The sequence below is a fragment of the Chiloscyllium plagiosum genome, chromosome 45 (assembly GCF_004010195.1).
Source record: "Chiloscyllium plagiosum isolate BGI_BamShark_2017 chromosome 45, ASM401019v2, whole genome shotgun sequence".
Taxonomy (NCBI): domain Eukaryota; kingdom Metazoa; phylum Chordata; class Chondrichthyes; order Orectolobiformes; family Hemiscylliidae; genus Chiloscyllium; species Chiloscyllium plagiosum.
The window spans coordinates 7,373,712-7,401,192 of NC_057754.1; the positions used below are offsets into that span (position 1 = coordinate 7,373,712).

Below are 27,481 nucleotides of genomic sequence, written 5' to 3' on the forward strand. Positions count from 1 at the left end.
ATTAGCTGCCATGTTACCCGCATTGTATGGAGACAACGCTTCAGGAAGGGGTTCATTGGCCACAGAGTGCTTTTAGATGGGGACCTTTTAGCGCAGGTTTGTAGCTCCTCGAAAGTGGAGTCACAGGTAGACAGGATAGTGAAGAAGGTGATTGGTACATTTGGCTTTATTGATCACACTGAGTGTAGACATTGGGAGGTCATGTTGCAGCTGTACAGGACAGTGATTAGGCCACTTTTGGAATATCGTGTGCAACTCTGGTCTCCCTCCTATAGGAAAGATGTTGTCAAACTTTGAAAGATGTTCAGAAAAGATTTACATGGATGTTTTCAGGGTTGGAGGGTTTGAGCTATAGGGAGAGGCTGAACAGGCTGGGGCTGTTTTCTCTGGAGCGTCAGAGGCTGAGGTTTATGAAATCATGAGGGGCATGGATAGGGTGAACAGCCAACGTCTTTTTCACAGAGTAGGGGAGTCCAAAACTAGAAGACGTAGGTTTAAGGTGAGAGGGGAGAAATTTAAAAGGGGCATCTTTTTCACGCAGAAGGTAGCACGTGTAAGGAACGAGCTGTCAGAGGAGGTGGTGGAGGCTAGTATAATTGCAACATTTAAAAGACGTCTGGATGGGTATATGAATAGGAAGAGTTTAGAGACATACAGGCCAAATACTGCAAATGGGACTAGATAGGTTTGGATATCTGGTCGGCATGGACTAGTTTGACCAAAGGGTCTATTTCCGTGCTGTACAGCTCTATGACTCTATGATTGTATGAGATGGCAGGTAGACATGAGGAGCAAGTCTTTTTAAAGAGCGACTTGAGGGTGTTGCATTCAGAGCTTTGCAAAAATATCTGGGCAGGTGGTGTCATAAATACAATTTAAAAATAGAAGCGTAGAGTACAAAGGCTTCACAAAACCCAAACAGAGTCCCAATTTGGCTCAATATTGTCCAGTTCTGGGCACCATACTTTAGGAAGGATGTCAAGACTTTGAAGAGGGTGTGGAGGGTGAACGAGACAGCTTTTGATTACCTGAAAGAGCTGGAGATGTTCTCAGAGAAGGGGAGATTTGCTAGAGGCGTTTAGAGTCATGGAGCGGCTCCACCAAGCAGATCAAAAGAATTGGTTTTCAACAACTGAAGGGGGCACAAGTTTAAAGAAAATGTGCAAGATTAGGAAAATGTCTGTTTCAAAATGAAAAGGCCATGTAGCCAAACAAATATCTGTCACCATTTTTAAAGGATGCTAACTCCAGACATTGATCATTCAATTATTTAGTGTTCACAAGTTAACACCACGTAAAACTTCTGTGGCTTTTCACCAAGCCCTTCTGTCAATACACACCACTGCAGATCGCTAAATTTCTATTCAGTTTTTCTATGTCAATAGTCACACTGTAGCGACAGGCTCTGGCCACCAGGAGGCAAGATGGAACCAAATCATAAAGATTCCCAAATCTGGAGAGAACAAAGAACAGTGCAGCTCAGGAACAAAGCCCACCCAGACAATACCAACACGAGATACCTTTCTAAGCTAAAGACCTTTTGCCTCTGCACAGTCCGTATCTCTCTATTCCTTCCCTATTCATATATCTGTCAAGTTGTGTCTTGAATGTTGCTAATGTGTCTGCCTCCACCACTTCCTCTGGCAGCTCATTCCATACACGCACCACCCTCTGCGTGAAAAAGTTGCACCTTATGTCCCTTTTCAATCTTTCCCCTCTCACCCTAAACCTATGTCCTCTAGTTCTGGGTTGGCCCATCTGATCAAGGTCCCGTTGTACTCTGAGATAACTTTCTTCACTGTCCGATTTTAGTGCCATCTGCAAACTTAACTAACCATAACTTCAATATTCCCACTCAAATCCTACATCTTTGAGGACTCAATCTGCCTTCAGGTTTCCTGAGCCTCACCTATGCCTCCTTTTTCTTTTTGGCTATATCCAAAGCCACAGAGCTGAGAGTTTCGACAAAAATACAGATTTTATCTACGCCTTATTGATCTCCAGGTCTGTCTCTTAACTGTAACTGTGATTTCCTCCAGAGAAAGGACACATTGTGATGTAGTGGGGTGGTAATGCCGAGGCCTAGATTGATGCTTATAGTCACAGGTTCAAATCCCACCAGAGCAGGTGGTGGAATTTAAGTTCAGTGAGGGGAAAGTGGAATTAAAAACTCTTCGCATGAATGATGACCACAGCAACTGTGATCAGGCAGAAGGTACAGAAGCCTGAACACACGCACCAGTCGGATTCGTAATAGTTTCTACCCTACTGTTGTTAGAATACTGAATGGACTCACAAACTCTTAACATTCACCTGTACCTGTGGTTTTGTTTTTGCCGCTGTTTACCTGTTATTTACTGTCTATGCTACTTAACTCTGTGAGCTGCTTGGATTGCTCACAAGACAAAGCTTTTCACTGTGTCTCGGTACACGTGACAATCAATTCAATTCAATTGTACTGCCCCCAATCCAGGCCCACTGCAAAGTTGTATGACTGAAATTGACTTGATTCAAGTCAACTAGCGATTGGCAACCAATGTTGGTCTTGCCATTAGATAATTCTTTGAAAAAGGCTCTGGTCAAACCGCATTTGGAATAGCACGGGCAGTATTTTGGGCCCTGTATCTAAGGAAGGATGTGCTAGCAATGGATAGGGTCCAGAAGAAATTTATGAAGCGCATATCACATGAGGAGCATTTGCGGGCTCTGGGTCTGCTCTCGATGGGGTTTAGAAGGATCAGCAGGGGGTCTGATTGGAACTTACAGAATACCGAGAGGCCTGGGTAAAGTGGATGTTGGGAAGATGTTTCCAACAGTAGAGAGACTAGGACTCTAGGGCACAGCCTCAGAGTGAAGGGATGATGCTTCAGAACTGAGATGAGGAGGAATTTCTTCAGCCAGACTCTGTGGAACTCATTGCCACAGAGGGCTGTGGACACCAAGACACAGAATGTCTTTAGGACAGAGAAAGGTGGTAAGGAAATCAAGGGTTATGGGGAGAAAGTTGGTAATGGGATCTGGGGTTATGGGAGAAAGTTGGTAATGGAATCAGGGGTTATGGGGAGAAAGTTGGTAAGGAGATCAAGGGTTATGGGGAGAAAGTTGGTAATGGGATCTGGGGTTATGGGAGAAAGTTGGTAATGGGATCAGGGGTTATGGGGAGAAAGTTGGTAAGGAGATATTAGGAGAAAGTTGGTAAAGGGATCAGGGGTTATGGGGAGAAAGTTGGTAAGGGGATCAAGGGTTATTAGGAGAAAGTTGGTAAAGGGATCAAGGGTTATGGGGAGAAAGCAAGAGAATGGGGTTGGGAAACACATCAGCCATGATCGAATGGTGTAGTAGACTCAATAGGCCGAATGGCCTCATTCTGTTCCTATATCTTATTGTCATTATAAAAGAATGCGAGAGATACAGTCAACAGGCAGTGATTGGCAGAAAGTGAATGGTACGTTGGCCTTCATAGTGAGAGGAGCAGGGATGTCTTGCTGCTGGGGCCTTACTGAGACCACAACAACACAGCAACAGGTCCGTCGGTTCACTAAGACTACAGCAATGCATGATGCCTTTCCAAACTAAGAAGAGTGTCGCCTCAACACTGTCTGTATCCCTCTATTCCCTGTCTGTTCAGATGTCTGCCTCTAAAGTGTTGCTATTGTATCCACCCCCACCACCTCCTCTGGCTGCTCATTCCAACCCTCCCCCCTTTTACCTTAAACCTATGTCCCCATTCAATTGACATTTCTACTATTGGAAAAGACACCAACTATCCATTCTACCTGTCCCTCTGATAACTTTGTAAGCTTCTCTCAGGTCGCCCTTCGTCCTTCAATGTGAAAACAAAACAAGTTTGCCCTCATAGCCAATTCCCTCCGAACCAGAAAAATATCCTGATCAATCATTTCTGTGACCTTTCCAAAGCCTCCACATCCTTCTGGTAGTTTGGCAACCAGGACTGTACACAACTTCCCAAATGTGGACTAACTACTGTTCTATACAGCTTTAACATAGCCTGTCAATTTTTGTACTCGCTGCTCCAAGTGATGAAGGCAAGCAGGACATATGCTTTCTTGACCACCATATCCACTTGGGTCACCACTCTCAGGGAACCAGTATGCCTTGATCCCTCTGCATGTTGATGCTACTAAAGATTCTGCCATTTACTGATTACTTCCTCCTTGCATCAGATGTTCCAAAATGCATCACCTCACGTTTGTCCGAATAAATGCCATCTGTCACTTCTCTGCCCAAGGCTCCGGCCTATCTATATCCTGCTCTATCCTCTGGCAACCCTCCTCATTATCCGCAGTTCCCCCAATCCCCCATATTGTGGGCGGTCTCCTTATCGGAGGAAGGATGTTCTGTCTATGCAAGGAGCACAATGAAGGTTTACCAGACTGATTCCCGGGATGGCGGGACTGATGTATGAAGAGAAACTGGATATATTCACGAGAGACCTATACGATTCTAACAGGACCAGACAGGGTAAACGCAGGAGGCACGTTCCCGATGACCCGGGGAGCCCAGAACCGGGGGGGGTCACAGTCTAAGGATTATGGGGTGGGGCATTTTGGACTGAGATGGGGAGAAACGTCTTCACCCAGAGAGTGGGGTGGGGTGGTGGGCCTGTGGGATTCTCTGTTGCAGAAACATTGATTTTTCTCAGGAAGGAGGTCAAGGTCATGAGAAGACGCCAGCAAGCAAGAGGTTGGTTTGAAGTGACTCGGGAGCTTCTGCAATAAGGTGGGTGAACTTGCAGCATGGGCTGGTACCTGAGATTTCGATGTTGTGGCCGAGCAGCGACAGGAATGGTTGTTGCAGGTCCCGGGATTTAGATGGTAAAAGGGGTTGGGTGGTGGCATTGTTGGTCAAGGACAGTATTATGGTGGCAGAAAGGATGTTTGAGGACTAGGGTAGTATGGACTGAGGTTAGAAACAGGAAAGGAGAGGCCTCCAAATAGTTCCAGAGATGTAGAGGATAGGAGATGATCTTCGATAGAAGTGAGATTGACAGGGTAGTTATTATGGGGGACTTAAACTTTCCAAATATTGACTGGGAATACTATAGTACAAGTACTTTAGATGGGTCCATTTTTGTCCAATGTGTGCAGGAGGGTTTCCTGACAGGCCAACAAGGGTCGAGGCCACATTAGATTTGGTATTGGGTAATGAACCCGGTCAGGCATTAGATTTGAAGGCAGGTGAGCACTTAGGTGATAGTGACCGATATATTTAGTGATGGAAAGGCACATGTATATATCACAGGGCAAGAGTGATAGCTGGGGGAAAAGCAATTACGATGCAAATAGGGAGGATTTAGGATGCACAGGATGGGGAAGGAAACTGCAGGGAATGGGTACAATTGAAATGTAGAGGTTATTCAAGGAACAGCTACTGCGGATACTTGATAAGTATGTACCGGTCAGGCAGGGAGGAGGGTGTCAAGCGTGGGAGCTGTGATTTACGAAGGAAGTTGAACCTCTTGTCAAGAAGAAGGCTGATATTAGGATGAGATGTTAAGACTCAGTTAGGGTGCTTGGAGAGCTACAAGCGAGCCGGGAAAAACCTAAAGAGAGAGCTAAGAGCCAGAAGGGGACATGAGAAGTCATCGGTGGATGGGATCAAGGAAAACCCCAAGGCTTTCTATAGGGATATCAGGAATAAAAGAATGACTAGAGTAAGAGTAGGGCCAATCAAAGATAGTAGTGGGAAGTTGTGGGAAGTCGAGTCAGAGGAGATAGGGGAAGTCTTAAATGAACATTTTTCGTCAGTATTCACACTGGAAAAAGATAACGCTTGTCGAGGAGAATACTGAGATACAGGCTCCTGGACTAGATAGGATTGAGGTGTACAAGGAGGAGGTGTTAGCAATTTTGGAAAGTGTGAAAATAGATAAATTCCCTGGGCCAGATGGGATTTATTCTAGGATTCTCTGGGAAGCCAGCGAGGAGATTGCCGAGCCTTTGGCTTTGATCTTAATGTCATCATTGTCTACAGGAATAATGCCAGAAGATTGGAGGATAACAAATATTGTCCCCTTGTTCAAGAAGGGGGGGGGGGGGGGGGGGGGAGGTCCAACCCTGGTATTTATAGACCAGTCAGCCTTATTTTGGTTGTGGGTAAAGTGCTGGAAAGGGTTGTAAGAGATAGGATTTATAATCATCGAGAGATGAATAATTTGACTAGGGATAGTCAATGCGGTTTTGTGAAGGGTAGGTCGTGTCTCACTAACCTTATTGCGTTCTTTGAGAAGGTGACCAAACAGGTGGATGAGGGTAAAGGGGTTGATGTGGTGTATATGGATTTCAGTAAGGAGTTTGATAAGGTTCCCCACGGTAGGCTATTGCACAAAATACGGAGCCATGGGATTGAGGGTGATTTAGTGGTTTGGATCAGAAATTGGCTAGTCGAAAGAAGACAAAGGGTGGTGGTTGATGTGAAATATTCATCCTGAAGTTCAGTTACTAGTGGTGTACCGCAAGGATCTATTTTGGGTCCACTGCTGTTTGTCATTTTTATAAATGACCTGGATGAGGGCGTAGAAGGATGGGTTAGTAAATTTGCAGATGACACTAAGGTCGGTAGAGTTGTACATAGTGACGAAGGATGTAATAGGTTACAGGGGGACATAGATAAGCAGCTGAACTGAGAGGTGGTGAATGCAGTGTAATCCGGAAAAGTGTGAGGTGATTCACTTTGGAAGGAGTAACAGGAATGCAGAGTACTGGGATAACGATAACATTCTTCGTAGTGTAGATGAGCAGAGGGATCTCGCTGTCCAGGTACATAGATCCCTGCAAGTTGCCACCCAAGTTGATAGGGATGTTAAGAAGACATACAGTGTGTTAGCTTTTATTGGTAGAGGGATTGAGCTGCAGGTCATGCTGCAGCTGTACAAAACTCTGGTGAGGCTGCACTTGGAGTATTGCGTACAGTTCTGGTCACCGCACGATAGGAAGGATGTGGAAGCTTTGGAAAGGATTCAGAGGAGATTTACCAGGATGTCGCCTGGTATGGAGGGAAGGTTTGATGAGGAAAGGCTGAGGGACTTGAGGCTGTTTTCGTTCAAGAGAAGACGATTGAGAGGTGAAATAATTGAGACATAGAAGATAATCAGAGGGTTAGACAGGGTGGACAAGGAGAGCCTTTTTCCTCAGATGGTGATAGCTAGCATGAAGGGGCTTTAAATTAAGGGGTGATAGATATAGGACAGATGTCAGAAATAGTTTCTTTACTCAGAGCGTAGTATGGGCGTGGAACGCACTGCCAGCAACAGTAGTGGACTTGCCAACTTTAAGGGCATTTAAATGGTCATTGGATAGGCATATAGATGAGAATGGAATAGTGTAGGTTAGATGGGCTTCAGATTGGTTTCACAGGTTGGTGCAACATCGAGGGGTGAAGGGCCTGTACTGCGCTGGAATGTTCTACGTTCTATGAGTTGGATATAGTTCTTAGGGCTAGAGGGATTGAAGAGTATGGGGTTAAAGTGGGACTGAGTTGGATGATCAGCCACAATCTTATCAATGACAGAAATGCTCAAAAGGGTGAATGACCTATTCCTGCTCCTATTTTCTATGTTTCTATGACTGGACCCTTCAGCCCCTCAATCCTGCTCCACTGCCCAGCAAAATGGTGACTGATCAATCGATGTTTTGAATTCCACATTTCCAGCTACCCCGATAACCTTTGAACCCTCGATCTAGCATGGATCTATCTAATTCTACCTTAAAAAGTTCAAAGACCCCCACCTTCACTGCCTTCTGAAGCACAGCTCCAAAGTCACACAGCCTTCAGAGGAAAACAAAGTGCTGCTTATTTATGTGTTCTAAAACAGTGTCCCCTTTCTGGACTGCGCCACACAAGGAAATACCCCTTCCACACCCATCTTGTCGAGATGAAGTGAAGTAGGTTATCAAAGATTATAAAGAGATCTTGATCAATTGGGTCATTGGGATGAGGAGTGGCAGGTGGAGTTTAATTTGGATAAACACGATGTTTTGCATTTTGGTAAAATAAACAAGGGCAGAATTTATACAATTAAAAATAGGGCCTTGGGTAGTGTTGTAGGACAGAGAGACCTAGGGGTTCAGGTACCTAATTCTTTGAATTTTGCATCACATATAATGGGGTGGTTGAGAAGGTGTTTAGCACGCTTGCCTTCATTGCTCAGTCCTTTGAGTGTAGGAGTTGGGACGTTCATGTTGAGGTTGTACAAGACATTGGTGAGGCCTCGTCTGGAGTACTGTGTCCAGTTCTGCTCACTCTGTTACGGGAGGAATAATATTAAGCTGGAGAGGGTTCAGGAGCGATTTACCAGGATGTTGCTGGGAATTGAGTTATAAGGAGAGACTAGATAAACTGGATTTTTTCCACTGGAGCATAGGAGGTTGAGCGGTGTCTTTATACAGGTTTATAAAATCATGAGAGATGTAGATAAGGTGAATGGCAGATGTCTTTTCCCTAGGACAGGGAATTTCAAGACTGGGGGGGTATTTTTAAGATGTGAGGAGAAAGGTTAAAAAAAACATGAGGGGTAATTTTATTTATACAGAGAGTGGTTCGTGTGTGGAATGACCTTCCTGAGGAAGTGGTGGATGCGGGTACAATTACAATGTTTAAAAGACATTTAGATAAGTACATGAATGAGAAAGGTTTGAAGGGCCAAGCGCAGGCAGGGTGGGACTTGTTTAGTTTGGCATCATGGTCAGTGTGGACTGGTTAGACAGAAGGGTCTCTTTAGGTGCTGTATGACTTTATGACTCTGTGATTCAGGATCTCCTATACTTCAATCAGGTCACCTCCCACACTTCCAAATCCCAGTGGAAACCAGCCCAGTTTGCCTAACCCTTTCCTCATAGGACAACCTGCTCATTCCAGATATCGATCTGGTAAACCTGCTGTGAACTGAACTCCAACGCAGTAACATCCTCCCTTAAATAAGGAGACCAAAACATTTTTTTGGTTCATTTGCAAGAAGTGAGTGTCACTAACTAGTCTAGCATTTATTGCCCACCCCTAATTGCCCAGACAGCAGTTTAAGAGTCAATCATTTCTGTAGGTGTCAAGTCGCATGTAGGCCAGACCAGGTAAGGATGGCCAATTTCCTTCCCTAAAGGACATTAGTGAACCAGATGAGTTTTTCCCCAATAATCAACAACTGATTCATGGTCATCATTAATAACTTACTTAAGTCCAGATTTTTAATTGAAATCAAATTCCACCATCTACCAAGGCAGGATTTGAACCAAGGTCCGCAGAACATTACCTGGGAATCTGGATTAACAGTCTATTGATAATAGCACTAGGCCATCACCTCCCCTTAGCATCTCACTAGTGTCATAGAGTCACTCAGCAAAGAAACAGATCCTTCGGTCCAATCAGTCCATGCCAATCATAGTCCCAAACTAAACTAGTCCCATCTGCCTGCGCTTGGCACATATCCCTCCAAACATTTCTTCTTCATGAACTTAGCAAATGTCTTTTAAACATTTTAACTGCACCCGCATCCACCACTTCCTCTGGAAGTTCATTCCACAAATGAACCACTCTCTAGGTAATAAAATTGCCCTTCTTGTCTTGTTTAAATCCTTCTCCTCTCACCTTAAAACTATGCCCCTTAGTCTTGAAATCCCCCTCCCTAGGGAAAAAAGACTTCTGCCATTCACCTTATCCATATCCTTCATTATTTTATAAACCTGTATCAGGTCACCCTTGAGCCTCCGACGCTCCAATGAAAAAAGTCGCAGCCTATCCAGCCTCTCCTTATATCTCAAATCCTCCATTCCCGGCAACATCCTAGTAAATCTCCTCTGAATCCTCTCCAGCTTACTAATATCCTTCTTATAACAGGGTAACCTGACCTCCATACAACCCCCCAGACGAGGCCTCACCTACATCCTGTACAACCTCAACATGACATCCCAACTCCGATACTCAAAGGACTGAGCAATAAAGGCAAGCGTGCTAAACACCTTCATAACCACCCTTTTGATGCAAATTTTAAAGAATTATGTGTCTGAAACCCTCAGTCTCTCTGTTCTACAACACTACCTATATAACTGAAGCATAAAATCCTTACTTTTGTAATCAGTTCCTCTCAATAGTTCAGGAAAATCATGGCAGTACTTTTCAGAATATATTCAAATATATTTGATCATGCAACACCCCAAGCATCTGTGGGGAGGGTTGGGGCGGGGGCGGGGGGGAGGGGGTATGACTTTAACATTAGAGAGGCGCTTCATTGTTACCTCCACTCTTGATCACAAACCCTGACTCTGCTTCCTGTCTTCTGTATTCTGAACAAATCATGTTTTACATTCATCCAGTCATAGAGATGTACAGCATGGAAACAGACCCTTCGCTTCAACTTGTCCATGTCGACCAGATTTCCCAACCTAATCAAGTCCCATTTGTCAGCACTGGGCCCATATCCATCTACGTTCAGACAGGGTAAATAGCCATGGTCTTTTCTCTGTGCTGGAAAAGCACAGCAGGTCAGGCAGCATCCGAGGAGCAGGAAAATCGATGTTTCGGGCAAGAGCCCTTCATTAGGAATACAGGCAGGAAGCCTCCAGGGTGGAGAGATAAATGGGGGGTGGAGGGGTAGGGCTGGGGAGAATATAGCCAAGAGTACAATAGGTGAATGGGGGTGGGGATGGAAGTGATAGGTCAGAGAGGAGGGTGGAGTGGATAGGTGGGAAGGGAGATAGACAGGTAGGACAGGTCATGGGGACAGTGCTGAGCTGGAAATGGGTAAGGTGGGGGGAGGGGAAATGAGGAAACTGGTAAAGTCCACATTGATGCCCTGGGGTTGAAGTGTTCCGAGGTGGAAGATGAGGCATTCTTCCTCCAGGCGTCAGGTAGTGAGGGAGCAGCGGTGAAGGAGGCCCAGGACCTGCATGTCCTCGGCAGAGTGGAAGGGGGAGTTGAAATGTTGGTCCACAGGGCGGTGCGGGTGTCCCGGAAATGTTCCCAAAAGCGCTCTGTGAGGAGGCGTTCAGTCTCCCCAGTGTAGAAGGGAGCAACGGATACAATAAATGACATTGGTGGATATGCAAGTGAAACTTTGATGGATGTGGAAGGCTCCTTTGGGGCCTTGGATGGTGGTGAGGGAGGAGGTGTGGGCGCAGGTTTTACAGTTCCTGCGGTGGCAGGGGAGGACGCCAGGATGGGAGAGTGGTTTGTTGGGAGGCGTGGACCTGACCAGGTAGTCACAGAGGGAACGGTCTTTGCGGAAGGCGGAAAGGGGTGGGGAGGGAAATATATCTCTGGTGGTGGGGTCCATTTGAAGGGAAATGTCGGCGGCTGTCGGCCATATCCCCCCAAACCCTTCCTATTCATATCCCCATCCAGATGCCTTTTAAATGTTGCAATTGTTCCAGCCTCCACCACGTCCTCTGGCAGCTCCTTCCATACACGTGCCATCCTCTGGGTGAAAAAAAATGCCCCTTAGGTCTCTTTTATATCTTTCCCCTCTCACCCTAAACCCTATGCCCTCTAGTTCTGGACTCCCCCACCCCAGAGAAAAGACCATGGCTATTTACCCTGTCCATGCCCCTCATGATTATATAAACCTCCATCAGGTGGCCCCTCAGCCTCCGACGCTCCAGGGAAAACTGCCCCAGCTTATTCAGCCTTTCATCTCTATCTTAAACAGGGTGACCCCTTATTGTGAAAGAATGACCACTAGTTGCAGATTCTCCCCACAAGAGGAACCGTTCTCTCCCCATCCATCTTGTCGAGCTCCCTTAGGATCTTAGATGTTTCAACCAAATCACCTCGCATTCTCCGAAACTCCAGTGGACACAAGCCACCCCCATCCTGTCCGACCTCTCTGTGTAAGACAACCCACCCCATTTCAGTGATTTACCTGGGTAAACCTTCAACAAAAATAATCAGATTTAATAATTACTGCAGTTTATCAAAAGAGGGAGTTGGGGGCTCATGTGTATCAACTACTGAAGGTGCCAGAATATAGTAGAGAATCCCCACAGTGTGGAAGCAGGCCATTTGGCCCATCGAGTCCACATTGACCCTCTGAAATGCATCCCACCCAGACACAATCCCCGTAAACCAGCATTTCCTACGGCTAATCCACGTAGTCTATGCACCTCGGGATTCTATGGGCAATTTAGCTTGGCCAACCGATTCTAACCTGCATAGCCCTGGACTGTGGGAGGAAACCGGAGCACTCGGAGGAAGCCCACGCAGACGCGCAGGGAATCTGCAAACTCCACACAGACAGTGGCCAGAGTACGATAGTGGTTTACAAAATGGATGGTGTCTAGGGCTTCAAAAATTGTTTCCATTCCTGGATCCCACTCTCACTCATCTCCACCCTCTCCCACACTCTCTTCAGGAGGTGAGGGTCCCTCAAGAAGGTGCAGAGGGACATTGACCAGAACAGTTCCCGGGATGGGGGGGGGGGGGCAATGGGTGGGGGTGGAAGGATTTTAGCTACCAGGTCAAGGGTCGCAAAGGCTCGGGGTCGTTCCTCTCAGAGCGAAGGAGATGAAGGGGAGGAGTCAGGGGTGAGATTTGATGGAGGTTGGTTGCCATGGCAACAGATTGGGCTAAGTCTGGGAAAGAGAAGCTCAGTCCCGTTGGCTGATGGGACAAGGACTGGGCAGGGAGGAGACACAAGGTTGAAGGTTTTGAGGGTGAGGAGGAGTGAGGAGGAAGATTGATTTCCGCAGCGAGGGGGAACAAGCTGGAACCCGTTGCCCACGAGATGGGAGGGGAAGGAGAGGCGACGAACAATTTGAAGAGTTGTTTGGACAGGAACCTGAGGGGGAGTAAACTCGCAGGGCAGCGAAGGGGAGCATGGAGGAGTTGAGGACCCGTCTGGACTGGTGGCACAGAGGGCCTGTTTTGACCAGACAGGATGAATGGCCTCATACACCGCTCTAACAAGTTTGCGACTATCAAAAGGGAAGCCATTAAGTCCTTGAAAAGGGGGTGTTTACATGGCCATGAGAAAAAATGGAGTGAGAAGTCAATTGGGTAGCTATTCCAAAACGCTGACACAGGCTGAGAGACATCGAGTCATGGAGATGTGCAGCGCAGACACAGACCCTTCGGTCCAACTCATCCATGCCGACCAGGTATCTGTAACTCACTGCCAGTGAGGTTACCAGAGGCAGAAACCCTCATCACATTTACAAAATTCATAGATATGCATTTGAAACACTCAAGGCTATGGGCCAAGTGCTGTGAAATGGGATGAGGATAGGTAGATGTTTGATGGCCTGCACAGACGTGGTGGGCCGAAGGCTCCCTTTCTGTGCTGATAAACAATAAATGAGTATATTAAGGGTCATAGAGTTGTACAGCATGGAAACAGACCCTTTGTCAATGCCGACCAGATATCCTGAATTAATCTCGTCCCATTTGCCAGCACCCGGCCCATATCCCTCTAAACCCTTCCCATTCATATACCCACCCAGATGCCTTTTAAATGTCGTAATTGTACCAGTCTCCACCACTTCCTCTGGCAGCTCATTCAACACACTCACCACCCTCTGCGTGAAAACGTTGCCCCTCGTGTCCCTTTTATACCTTTCTCTTCTCACCTTAAACCTATGCCCTCTAGTTCTGGACTCCCCTAGACTTGGCTCTTCCTGTTGTACAGGGTGGGGGTGGGGGACGTTGGTTTCGGTCGTTATCCAGGGAATTGCAGGCTCTGATTGGAACAGGATGCTCTCGCGAAAAGAGACCAGGAGTGTGGACCCCCATCTTCCCAAGCCTGGCCAAGGGGAGATGTGTACGCTCCAACGGGGGGGGGGGGGGGGAGAAAACACCTTCATAATCATGGGAGGGGCAAAAGAGAGAGAGAGAGGTGTGAAAAAAAAACTGAGGGAACATTTCACTGCAATGCAGTGTAATGCATTCCAAAATATCACCCCCCATCTCCACCAACATCCACTCCACCCATCTCTTGCCCCCACTATCTTGCCCAGCCCCCCCCCAAAAAAAATCAGACAATTTTGGAGGAGGGTTTTCTTAAACGGTCTTCTGTTTCCTCCCCCTCTATGAATTAGCAGGCTCTGGGTGTCAAAATTGATATTTTTGCTAAAGGCGCACAGAATTGGTTAGAGGTGAACGTGACAGAGTGATCCCCCCCCCCCATTTACTGTATCCCTTTCTGCACCCACAGCAACACACACACCTCCCTCCTCTCCCCCTTTGAAGCTTCTTCTTTCTGGTGAAGGTGAAATTTAATTTCCTTGGTATTTCACTAACTCAGTAGGCAAGGGCGGCAATGCCATTCTCTGCGTCTGCGTTTGTGTGTGTGCGCGCGTGTGTTAGTCAGACTCACCTCCTCTCTGATGTCTTGCAGGCTCGGGGTGTTACCTTCGTTCACCGCTCCTGACAAACTCTGCATGATCTTTCTTCAGCCTCCCAGGCACAGGTCCAGCCGAGCGAAAACGCCATGTGGAAACGGCCAAGTCATTTCCTATCAGGGACAAAAGCTGCCCAGAGGGGGAGCAGGGCGATAGAGATACACAGAGAGAGAAAGAGCAGCTCCCCTTTCAATCCTCCTTAGTAAAGCACTGTGATCTTACCCTTACAGAGACACACACGGTGTGTATACAAAAGAGCCATCCTGCAGTATTCAGTTCCAATGAAGCATCTCACATATCCAAGTCTAGTTTTAATGTAAAGCTGAAAGGCATGTTCTAGCAATGGTCTCTGTTTTATATGCAGCACCTTCACTGCAATGTGTCCCTTTTTATGCATTTAAATCTGAAATTTCTTTGCCTCACCTAGCCACTGACCCCTGTACTCTACAATTTCTGCCTGAAATACATAGCTGACGTCAGCTACCTTGGATACTGTTCCCAGCTCCTGCAATATTTAAAGGGGCAGGCCACGTCGTGATGCTTGTGGGGAACTGGGGGAGAGGAGGCTGCCTCACAACCCCATCCGGGGATAGGTCCAGAGTTTGTTGCCCCACCCTTAATTGCCCCTCTAGAAAGTGGTGGCAAGCCACCTTCATGAACCACTGCAGTCCGCGTGCTGTGGGTTAGACCCACAATGCCCTTAGGGAGGGAATTCCAGGATTCTGACCCAGCGACACTGAAGGAATGGCCGCTGTGTTTCCGAGTCAGGGTGGTGAGCAGCTCGCGGGGGATCTTGCATGGGCTCTTGTTCCCCTGTACCTGCAGCTCTTGTACAGGGGCAGCTGGTGGGGGCTCTTGTTTCTTTTTCATATTGGGATCATGGAATCCCTACGGTGTGGAAGCAGGCCATTCAGCCCATCAAGTCCACAACGACCCTCTGAACAGCATCCCACACAAACCCCTCCAGCCAATTCCTGTAACCATGCATTTCCCATAGCTGATCCACCCTAACCTGCACATCTTTGGACACAATGGGACAATTTAGCACGGCCAATCCACCCTAACCTGCACATCGCTGGGCACTATGGGACAATTTAGCACAACCAATCCACCCTAACCTGCACATCCCTGGGCACTATGGGACAGTTTAGCACGGCCAATCCACCCTAACCTGCACATCTTTGGGAGGAACCCTGACAGACGTAGGGAGAGTGTGCAAACTCCTCACAGTCATCCAAAGGTGGAATGGAACCAGGCCCCGTGAGGCAGTAGTGCTAACCACTAAGCCACTGTTCACTAAAGGGGCATTAGTGAACCAGGTGTGTTTATATGACAACTAGTGTTCGTTGTCAATGGTCACCATCTCTGAGACCAGTTAAATTGCAGATTATTAATTGAGTTTATGCCCAACTTCTTAGACTGGACCACCTTGTAAAGGCCACCTACACTGTCTAGTCGGACATTTGTTAACCCAAGCGGTTATGGACATTCCCTAGCCCCAGGCAGATCCCTTGAAATGTAATCTCCACCATTTCCCCACTAGAGATGTGAGTCTTCAGAGAAAGCCAGTTCGAATCCAGGGCTAGCTATTACCAACGGGAACATTCCCCCCACATCCCCACTCCTCCATATCACTCCACAACCCTGCCTCCCACTTTCAAAGATGATATTAGACTACACAGAGCACGGAGGGGATGTTAGGAATCATAGAGTCATATAAATGTACAGATCCATCTTGTCCACGCTGACCAGATATCCCTAAGCTAATCTAGTCCCATTTGCCAGCATTTGGTCCATATCCCTCTAAACGATTCCTACTCATGTACCCATCCAGAAGCCTTTTAAATGTTAGAAGTCACATGACACTGGGTTATAGTCCAACAGGTTTATTTGAAATCACAAGCTTTCAGGGCATGCTCCTTCATCAGTCCAACACCAGCATCTCCACATCATGGCCTCTTACATGTTGTAATTGTACCAGCCTCCACCACCTCCTCTGGTAGCTCATTCCATACACAGACCACCCTCTGTGTGAAAAAGTTGCCACTTAAGTCCTTTTTTAAATCTTTCCCCCTCTCACCTAAAACCTATGCCATCTGGTTTTGGGGACAAGATCTTGACTGGTCACCCTATCCATGCCCCACATGATTTTATAAACCTCTATAAGGTCACCCCTCAGCCTCCGATGCTCCAGGGAATACAGCCCCAGCCTGTTCAGCCTCTCCCTGTAGCTCAAACCCTCCAACCCTGGCAACATCCTTGTAAAGCTTTTCTGAACCCTTTCAAATTTCACAACATCCTTCCTATAGCAGGGAGTCCAGAATTGAATGCTGTATTCCAAAAGTGGCCTAAACAATGTCCTGTACAGTCACAACATGACTTCCTAACCCAATGCACTGACCAATAAAACCAAGAGTACCAAATGCCTTCTTTACTACCCTAATAAAAAAAAGTAAAATTAAGACAAAGTTCATCACTGTTTAGTTAACTGCACCTGGGTCGGGGGAAGGCCGATTAAGGAACAATGGAATACCCTGAAGACGCAGCTGAGACGAGACTGCCATTCTGGGCCCAGAGCACCACGCACGGCCATTGGAACACTGGGCCGGAACCTTCCGCCAAACAAGGCAGCCATGCTGGACCGAGATGACTAGGCCAGGACAAGGCTGCCATGTCCGAACTAAATTGCCTTCTCTTCCTTCAGGCGCCCAGGTCTAGATGCAGACCTGGAGCCTCGGCCTAGCCTGTGAATCCGGGCCTAGACCGCCTTTCTCCTCCTTCAGGCGCCTGGGCCTAGATGCGGATCTGGAGTCTCGGCCTAGCCTGTGATTCAGGGCCTGGACCGCCTTTCTCCTCCTTCAGGCGCACGGGCCTGGATGCGGATCTGGAGTCTCGGCCTAGCCTGTGATTCAGGGCCTGGACCGCCTTTCTCCTCCTTCAGGCGCACGGGCCTAGATGCAGATCTGGAGTCTCGGCCTAGCCTGTGATTCTGGGCTTAAACCGCCTTTCTCTTCCTTCAGGCGCCGGGCCTAGATGCGGATCTGGAACCTTGCCCTAGCCTGCGATTCCAGGCCAAGACCGCCTTTCTCCTCTTTCAGGTGTCTGGGCCTAGGCATGGACCCGGAGCCTCAGCCTAGCCTGCGTGTCTAGGCCGGGGGAGTCAGCCCAGACCTGTTCCTTGCTCGACAGCAGATCCCGGGCTGGGCTGGGGGCGTTTCCGGTTTGTACTAGCGTCACTGCTGCCAGAGGCCTCCTCCCTCACCTGCCACTCTCCTGACTTTGAAGAAAAGAAAATGAACAAAAGAAAGGGAAAAAAAGCAAAAGTACAAAACAAAGAAAGAAAACTGACTGGAACGGATGCGTCCCTGTGCTCAGCACCACCCTACTCTGCTGCTATCTTGAAATATTAACCAGGATCTCTGGATTAGTAGCTTGGTGATATTACTACAATGCCGCCATTTCCTCCAAGGTCATATCTCAGATGCCCATTTGCAGGGCCATTTATGTAAAGAAAGGACATCCAGGTTGCTACTCACAACCCAGGAGTGTTTGGCCTGGATCTCTGCAGCCTCTACGATGTTGTGGTCTATATTGACAGCCATTCTTTTGGCGTGATCCCATTAATTTTTAAAATATTGTGGCTGGGGAGAAAATAGCGGCTTGACTGAGTTTCAAAAGCCATCCAATGAGGAGTCAGCTTGCTCTCTGGATGCACAGACTCCATGAGAATGAACAAGCCTGGAAGCCAATCACAGGAGAGTGAGACGGCGATGGTTGACAACAGGAGCTGAGTCGTCCAGGTATAGGCCCAAAACAGAATTCACAATGTGATTGGTCAGGCCTGAGTTAGTACCTGCGAAACTTGTTATTTCACTGTGAACTACCAGATTCATTCTATATCTAACCCCATGCTGTACCTGTCCTGGATGCATTTGATGGGGACAGTACAGAGGGAGATTGACTCTATCTAATCCTGTGCTGTCCCTGTCCTGGGAGTGTTTGATGGGGGACAGTGTAGAGGGGGCTTTACTCTGTATCTAACCCTGTCCTGTACCTGCCCTGGGGAGTGTTTGATGGGGACAGAATAGAGGGAGCTGTACTCTGTATCTAACCCAATGCTGTCCCTGTCCTGGGAGCGTTTGATGGGGGACAGTATAGAGGGAGCTGTACTCTGTATCTAACCCCGTGCTGTCCCTGTCCTGGGAGCGTTTGATGGGGGACAGTATAGAGGGAGATTTACTCTGTATCTAACCCCGTGCTGTCCCTGTCCTGGGAGCGTTTGATGGGGACAGTATAGAGGGAGATTTACTCTGTATCTAACCCTGTGCTTTCCCTGTCCTAAGAGTGTTTGATGGGGACAGTGTAGAGGGAGACTTACTCTGTATCTAAGCCTGTGCTGTCCCAGTTCTGGGACTGCTTGATGGGGAACAGGGGAGAGAGAGTTTTACTAAGTATCTAACTCTTTGCTATTCCTATCCTGGGAGTTTTTGATGCGGGATGGTGTAGAGGAGGCTTTGCTCTGTATCTAACTCCATACTGTCCATATCCTGGGGTTGTATGATGGTGACAATGTAGAGCAAGCTTTACTTTCAGTTTAAAAGTGTACAGAGAGTTTTACTAGTAGATAATTCCGTTATCCGGGCTTACTGTGCCTCCAGTTAAATGACACAGACGATGCCAAAAATGAATACCTCCCCCCACCTCCCGCTCAACTCATTAGCATTAACCAGTTTTCCGTCATGTAACTCCACGGGGGTTTTGGTGTATGAATGACTCATTTGAAGCCTTTCAGTCTTGATGTGTCTCTGTCCGGGTTTCAAACTGGTCACGTTCTGACTGCGACTGGCCCTGGAAGTGGTCCCCAGCCAAATCCCTCGCTCTCAGTCCTGCTCAGTACTTTCAGATCGCACTTTTTCCGGTAATTCTGACTGACTCCATTTCCCGCGCTCCCAACCCCCTCCACCCCCACGGCCTCTTGACTGGCTCAATGCCCCAAGAGCTTTGGGTCATCCGGCTAGATCCCAGGGTGGATCCCCCGCTGATCAACAACCACCCGGACCAGAGAGGATCACTGGGCAGGGTAGGCCAAGTGTGGTGGTGAAGGCGTCTGCAGTGGGATAGCCACTCAACAAGCTGTAGGCTCACGGATGAATTGCGTCCATCTCTCTCTCGCAGTGAATGGCTACCATTAATTTTATAATGCACTGTAACACCTCAAAGCAACAGCACAGCATGGTGGCTCAGTGGTTAGCACCGCTGCATCACGGCGCCAGGGACCCGGGTTCAATTCCCGCCTCGGGCGACTGTCTGTTTGGAGTTTGCACATTCTCCCCTTGTCTGTGTGGGTTTCCTCTGGGTGCTCCGGTTTCCCCCCACATTCCAAACATCTGTGAATTGGCCATTCTGAATTGCCCATAGTGTTAGGTGCATTAGTCAGGGGTAAATATAGGATAGGGGAATGGGTCTGGGTGAGTTGCTGTTTGGAGGGTCAGTGTGGACTTGTTGGGCCGAAGGGCCTGTTTCCATACTGTAGGGAATCTAATCTAATCAATAATCAGCAAACATCTTCAGTCCAAGTGAATTCAGCCATCTCCTTCCCCTCACCTTAGCCCCATCCTCCAAAGCTGGATCCAATGCACTGAAACTTACCTTCCATTCTTTAAAAAGAGCAAAACTATCGGAGGGTCAGTACTAAAGGAGCGCCACAATGTCAGAGGGTTTGTACTGAGGGAGTGCAGCACTGTTGGAGGGTCAGTACTGAGGGAGCACTGCAATGTTGGAGGGTCAGTACAGAGGGAGCACTGCAATGTTGGAGGGTCAGTACAGAGGGAGTGCTGCACAACTGGAGGGTGTGTACTGAGCTGGTGCTGCACTGTTGGAGGGTCAGTACTGAGGAAGCTCTGCACAATTGCAGGTTTGTAATGAGAGAGCACTGCACTGTTGGAGGGTCAGTGCTGAGGGAGTGCTGCACAGTTGAAGGGACAGTACTGAAGGAGAGCCGCACTGTCGGAGGGTCAGTACTGAGGGAGTGCCGTACTGACGGAGGGTCAGTACTGAGGGAGTGCTGCACTGTCAGAGGGTCAGTACTGAGGGAGTGCTGCACTGTCAGACAGTCAGTACTGAGGGAGTGCTGCCCTGTCAGAGGGTCAGTACTGAGGGAGTGCTGCACTGTTGGACGCTCAGTACTGAGGGAGTGCTGCACTGTCGGAGGGTCAGTGCTGAGGGAGTCCTGTACTGTCAGAGGGTTTGTACTGAGAAAGTGCTGCACTGTCGGAGGGTCAGTACGATATGGGAGCTGTATTGTCGGATGGTCAGTATTGAGGGAGTGCTGCACTGTCGGAGGATCAGTACGATATGGGAGCTGTATTGCCGGATGGTCAGTACTGAGGGAGTGCTGCACTGTTGGAGGGTCAGTACGATATGGGAGTTGTATTGTCGGATGGTCAGTAATGAGGGAGTGCTGCACTGTCGGAGGGTCAGTACGATATGGGAGCTGTATTGTCGGATGGTCAGTATTGAGGGAATGCTGCACTGTGGGAGGGTCAGTACGATATTGGAGCTGTATTGTCGGAGGGTCAGTATTGAGGGAGTGCTGCACTGTCGGAGAATCAGTACGATATGGGGGCTATATTGTCGGAGGGTCAGTATTGAGGGAGTGCTGCACTGTCGGAGAATCAGTACGATATGGGGGCTATATTGTCGGATGGTCAGTATTGAGGGAGTGCGGCACTGTCGGAGGGTCAGTACGATATGGGGGCTGTATTGTCGGATGGTCAGTATTGAGGGAGTGCTGCACTGTCGGAGGGTCAGTACGATATGGGAGCTGTATTGTCGGATGGTCAGTATTGAGGGAGTGCTGCACTATCAGAGGCATTGACTCAATCTGCCCTCAGATACAGCCATTAAAGATTCCCGGGGCCTCAATTAGATAAAAGTCAGCAAGTGAAGCAATGTCACACAAATATAAAATCTGGTCATCGTCACAATGCCATTTGTTGGAGTCTTCTGTGCACCAATTAGCTGCAGCCCCATCTCTCCCCTCCCATATGGCATTAGATGGGTCCACTTCACTGAAGTCCACCATTGGCTGTGAATCACTTTGGGGAAGTCCTGAGGTTGTGATAGGCCCTGGAGAAATGCATTAGTCATTCCTCTCTGTCAGTCTGCCATAATTGTCCATTTGAGGCATCATTGGGAATTGGCGTCCTGTGCTGGGTTGAGGGGGGGTTGCTGCTGCATTACAAGAGAGGGTGAGAGAGAAATGGTCTTCTTAGGGTCCCGAGAAATCTTGGCAAGTGTTGAGTGTGCATTGGACAGGCAAGAGAATGGGGAGTGTAGATCAGATGGCCTACTTCAGATTGGGAGGTAAGGAGATGGGACACAGCTTTGAGCTGTTAATTCTGGAACTAATATGAGGGAGAACTTTGGAATAGATATCAACAGACTCCCAGATAGAGCAGAGGGGATATAAACTCTGATTGTTGGCTGTGATAGTAATCGGCGTGTTTGTCTGATCACCTTAACATGGTTGACACTTGGCTAAAGGAATGATTCAGTCCCATCTGGTATTGTACACCTGGTATGGGCGGCACGGTGGCACAGTGGTTAGCACTGCTGCCTCACAGCGCCAGAGACCCGGGTTCAATTCCCGCCTCAGGCGACTGACTGTGTGGAGTTTGCACGTTCTCCCCGTGTCTGCGTGGGTTTCCTCCGGGTGCTCCGGTTTCCTCCCACAGTCCAAAGATGTGCAGGGTCAGGTGAATTGGCCATGTTAAATTGCCCGTAGTGTTAGGTAAGGGGTAAATGTATGGGTGGGTTGCGCTTCGGCGGGGCGGTGTGGACTTGTTGGGCCGAAGGGCCTGTTTCCACATTGTAAGTAATCTAATCTAATCTATATTGCACCTGTGTGTGTGTGTCAGTGTTAGCTCTTGTACATGTACAGTACGCACTGGCTAAAAGTGTGTGTGTGTGTGTATCTGTGTTAGCTCCTGTACATGCTAACACAGTAAAAGGGAATGATTCACTCCTATGTGGCACTGTACAGACCTCTGTTTGTGTGTGTATGCCTGTGTGCGTCTCACACCTGTTTGACTATTCCCCTTCGGCTACTGATACAGTAGTAAACAAGCTGTCAGGTTTCACTGGGACGAGCTGAATGCAGCCTCTGCCTTCCTGGGGACGCACACCAGGGGGCACCAGGCACCAGCTGTTGACTGTGGCTGTCCCACACTGCTTGTTCACAGTGGGCATCTCTGTACTGCTCCTACCTGTGTACTTTCCAACAGCTCAAGGGACAGGCTGAGGCCATTCAACCCTGCCGGCCTGTCCTGTTTTGCGAATAGATGTTGGCTGATCTGCATCTTTGCTCCATCCAACTGATCGGGTTCCACTAATCTTCCATATCCCTGAAAATCTCAACTGTGTGAGGAGAGTGTTTCAGATTTCTCACTCCCCTCTAAGTGGGGATTCTTCCTGACGTGAAAGATGTTGTAATTTTAAGATTGTTGCACCTCTGGTCTCAGAGGAAACAGCTTCTCTCTGGCAACCTTACCAAATCCTTTAGGGGAAAGTGCGCTTCAGGGGACATCTTTGGGACTCCAGCATCAACCAACCCCACCGCCCCGTGGCTGAACACTTCAACTCCCCCTCTCCCTCCGCCAAGGACATGCAGGTCCTGAGCCTCCTCCATCGCCAAACCCTCACCACCCAACAACTGGAGGAAGACTAACTCATCTTCTGCCTCAGGACCTCCCCAACCCCATGACATCAATGTAGATTTCATCAGTTTCCTCATTTCACTTCCCCCCCACCTTATCCCAGTCCCAACCTTCCAACTCGGCACCGCCCTTCTGACCCGCCCTACCTGTCCATTTTCCTTCCCACCCTCCTCTCCGACCTATCACCATTATCGCCACCTCCGATCGCACTCTCAGCTACATTCCACCCACCACTACCCCCTCCCATTTATCTCACCATCCCTCAGCTCACAGCCTTACTCCTGATGAAGGGCTTTTGCCCGAAATGTTGATTCTCCTGCTCCTCGGATGCTGCCTGACCTGCTGTGCTTTTCCAGCACCACGCTCTTGACTCTAATCCAAATCCTTTAATCATCTCAAATTCCCAGATTAGATTGCATTTCAATCTACTTCACAAACCCAGTCTGTGCAACCCCTCCTCAACATTTAGCCCCCTCTTCCTGATGAAGGGCTCCTCGGATACTGCCTGACCTGCTGTGCTTTTCCAGCAAACACACTCTCAACTCTGATCTCCATCTTCTGCAGACCTCACTGTCTCCCTGCAGTCCCCGGAGCGTTCTATTGAATCCGCACTGCACCCTGCAAGTTGAGTCTGTTCTGCCCGAAGATGCGGTGTCCAGGTTGAACGTGGTCACTCCCAATGGGTCTCTGCCCAGACCTTTACATCAGCAGGAACAAAACTTCAACACTGTGCAGCACAGAGACAGTCACCCTGAAAGGGGGTGGGGGGTGGAATGAGAAGCTGCCAGGGAGAGGCCACAGGGAGATGGGGACCCTGCTCAGACTATGCAGAGATAGGCCAAGAGGCACCAACTCTTGAGGTGAGGTTTGAAATGTGACAGGAGAGGGTATAACTCCCATTCAGCGTGGTGACATATCATATCTAGGGATGGACGGGAAAACACTATATTTACACTGTCAAGTCTCCAATGCACTGCCAAATGAGTTACAGACTGGAATCTAATCGAAGGGTTCAGGGTGGTTTATATGTAGAATAACAGATACCAGGGAGTAAGTTACAGATTTGAATCTAATCAAGGTGTTCGAGGTGGTTTATATCTAGAATAACAGATACCTGGGTGTGAGAAACAGACTGGAATCTGTAGTGATTGTAACAAGGTCAGCCAGGGGGAACCTCAGAGAATATGAGTTCCCTGATTGGGGCTGTTAATCCAGTCCAATCAGGAAGCCCTGGCTGACAGACAAGATCAGGAGTGTCGAGGGTTGACTGCCTGCCCCACTTCCGCGGTTACGTTAGAGCCCGGTTATCTCTGGAGAAGGAGTACACGGTGTCCACCAACACCCTTGAGCTGTTCAGGGAGAGGTGGGTACCGCAGGGAGTGGACTGCACTATTTTCCGTCTAATTCTATTTTTCTTTAACCCCTGCCCTCTCCTTCGCTGTTTGGTCACGCAGCATTGCCCTTTGATGTGAAGGGCACTGCTTGTCACTGGCCACTTGGGTGTTTCTTTTCCTTCCTGTTGGTGGGAATTAAATAAAGATTTGTACACCTTGGGTCTTTCACTGTGTCTCATACCTGCACGCACACAACATAGGTGCTGGGGAATAAATAAGCACTACTGCAGATAGGCGGTAGTGTGGGGAAACAAAAAAAAACAAAAAAATCAGGAAAAAAATAAACAGGAGTAAAAAAAATTTTAAAAAGAACAGCAGTGTTAGACTTCCTGTTCACTCTGAGAGCTAGCTCTGAGATCTGGATCAGTGTCAAGGCCTCTCCACATGTAAATAAAGAGGACTTGGTGACGCTTTACTGGCCTCTGTGGAGTTATTTCAGAATTTAATCAAGGGATTTCGGAGGGGGTTATATATAGAATAACACATCACCCAACTGTGCGTTATAAACTGGAATATATTCGAGGCGCTCAGATTTAACCTTTAACAAGCTTACACAAAGGAACCGCATTAGCCCTTCGGATCTATCCCATCATTCACCCTACCTCGAAATCGATTATTTTCTTAATTCCAGGTGCTTTGAATGGATGGTGGATGTAGGTACAATTACAACATTTCAAAGACATTTGGATAAGTACATGAACAGGAATGGTTTGGCGGGATATGGGCCAAACACAGGCAAGTGGGACTAGTTTAGTTTGGGAAACATGATAAGCATGGACTAATTGGACCGAATGTATGACTGCATGTCGTGTGACTCTATGGGAAATCTTCCAGGCATTGACAAGGAGAGGTAAATCAGGTCCAGAGTATAAGAGAGAGAGAGAGAGAGTGCAGAGGCTAAACAGGAGCACTGAAGGCAGTCGAGAGAATGTGCAAACAAAACCTGCCCAAAACGGAGTGACTTCCAGGACATTGGTTAGACCACTCCTGGAATATCGTGTCCAATTCTGGTCCCCCAGCTATAGGAAAGATATCGTTAAACTTGAAAGGGTTAAAAAAAGGTTTACAAGATGTTGTCGGGGTTGGAGAGAGTATAAGGAGAGGCTTAATAGACTGGGGACTGTTTTCCCTGGAGCGTTGGATGCTGAGGGGTAGTCTTATAGAGGTTTATAAAATCATGAGAGGTATGGATATGGTGAATAATCAAGGACTTTTCCCCAGAGTAGGGGAGTACAAAAATAGAGGCCATCCATTCAAGGTGAGAGGGGAATGGTATAAAAGGGACCTAAGGGGCAACATTTTCATGCAGAGGGTGAAAAAGTTGAGGTGCATGCATTTAAGGTGAGAGGGGAAAAGTTCAAAGGAGATGTGAGGCATAGGTCTTTTTAGACAGAGAGTGGTAGAAGTCTGAAATGTGCTGCCAGGGCTGATGGTGGAGTCAGGTATAATTGGGACGTTTAAGGGATTTGTAGATAAGCACATGAGTATGCAAGGAATGTAGGAATATGGACCAAGATTAGTTTATTTTGTGATCAAGTTCGGCACAACATCGTGGGCTGAAGGGCCCGTTGCTGTGCTGTATTGTTCTATGTTTTACGTCTTTTCCCTAGGGCAGGGGGGTCCAAACCTTGAGGGCACAGGTTTAAGGTGAGAGGGGGAAAAATTTAAAAGGTACCTAAGGGGCAACTTTTTCACAAAGAGGGTGGTGCATGTATGGAATGAGCTGCCAGAGGAAGTGGTGGAGGCTGGCACAATCACAACATTTAAAAGGCATCTGGATGGATACATTAATAGGAAGGGTTTAGAGGGATATGGGCCAAATTTTGGCATATGGGAATAAATTACAGTAATTTAGGGATGTCTGGAGTTGGGAGTGAATTGAATTGAATTGAATTTATTGTCATGTGTACCGAGGCACAGTGAAAAGCTTTGTCTTGCGAGCAATACAGGCAGATCACAGAGTTAAGTAGCATAGATAAGTAAATAATAGGTAAACAGCGGCAAAAACAAAAACACAGGTACAGGCGAATGTTAAGAGTTTGAGAGTCTATTCGGTATTCTAACAACAGTAGGGCAGAAACTGTTGTGAAACTGGTTGGTGTGTGTTCCGCTGCACAATGATCCGGAGTGTTGGACAAAATTGAAAATCACACAACACCAGCTTATAATCCAACAGGTTTATTTGGAGGCACTGCCTTTCGGAACGCCGCTCAGATGGCTAGCTCCGAAGGCTAGTGCTTCCAAGCAAACCTGTTGGGACTATACAGCCTGGTGTTGTGTGTGATTATTAAATGAAGTCACTGCTGGTTGCAGTGAAGTTGTTTGTTATTGGGAGTGTGTGTGTTTGTGTCAGACAGTGTGTGGTTTGCAGTGAGTTAATTCTAAAGGAGGCAGGTTTGTGGTACAGTCAGTGCATTAAAAGGGAAGGGAAGGGAAGGCAGCCTGCCTTTGCCTTTAAGTGTGCAGCCAGCCCAGAGGAGGAGGGTCTGAAGGACAGAGAGTTGCAGGCTGTGAAGGCTGGACTTGTGTCAGTTTGAGGAAAGAGGACAAGTCTCTCCAAGCCTGCTCCTGGTGATAGATAAATAACAAGGCCCCCTGAGCAATGGCAGTGAGCCCAGGCGGGGACACCAAGGGCCTGCAGCTCCCCGACTCCCAGTGTGACTCTGGCCTGGATGGGGAGCTGGAGCGCCAGGAGCCCTGGGCCCTGAGCCTGGGCCTGGAGCCGGGGACGGGGACAGGGGCAGGGGCAGGGGCGGCCCCGGGCCCGGGCCCTCAGTGCGGGGCCTCCGGGGAGGACAGCTGCGACTCGGCCTACGCCTCGGACTTGCTGGAGACGTTCAGCGCTCGTTGCTCGCTGGGCTCGGCCGGGGGACAGGCCCCGGGCCCTGAGGCTCCCTTCGACCCCTGGGCCTACCTCAGCGAGGAGGGGGACACGTAAGTGGTGCACTTTACCCCTCACCCTCACCCCCACCCTCACCCCCGACCCCCACCCCCCTCCTCATTCATCACCCTCACACCACCCTCACCC

The 27,481-nt window shown here is 48.3% G+C and overlaps 1 protein-coding gene and 1 long non-coding RNA gene across 2 annotated transcripts in view; one reads left to right on the forward strand and one right to left on the reverse strand.

The window, feature by feature from the left end:
* Window positions 1-16,799: 16,799 nt before the first annotated feature.
* The window catches only part of LOC122543878, a 29,012-nt gene continuing 18,330 nt past the window's right edge, over window positions 16,800-27,481 (reverse strand). The window contains exon 5 of the long non-coding RNA XR_006310172.1: window positions 16,800-17,619. This is a non-coding gene — a long non-coding RNA (uncharacterized LOC122543878). The remainder of the gene's footprint in view (window positions 17,620-27,481) is intronic.
* LOC122543876 (NF-kappa-B inhibitor epsilon-like) overlaps window positions 26,859-27,481 on the forward strand; it is a 23,886-nt gene continuing 23,263 nt past the window's right edge. Inside the window, exon 1 of the mRNA XM_043682734.1 lies at window positions 26,859-27,387. Within this exon, the coding sequence (XP_043538669.1) occupies window positions 27,056-27,387 (332 nt within the window). The 5' untranslated portion in view covers window positions 26,859-27,055. The remainder of the gene's footprint in view (window positions 27,388-27,481) is intronic.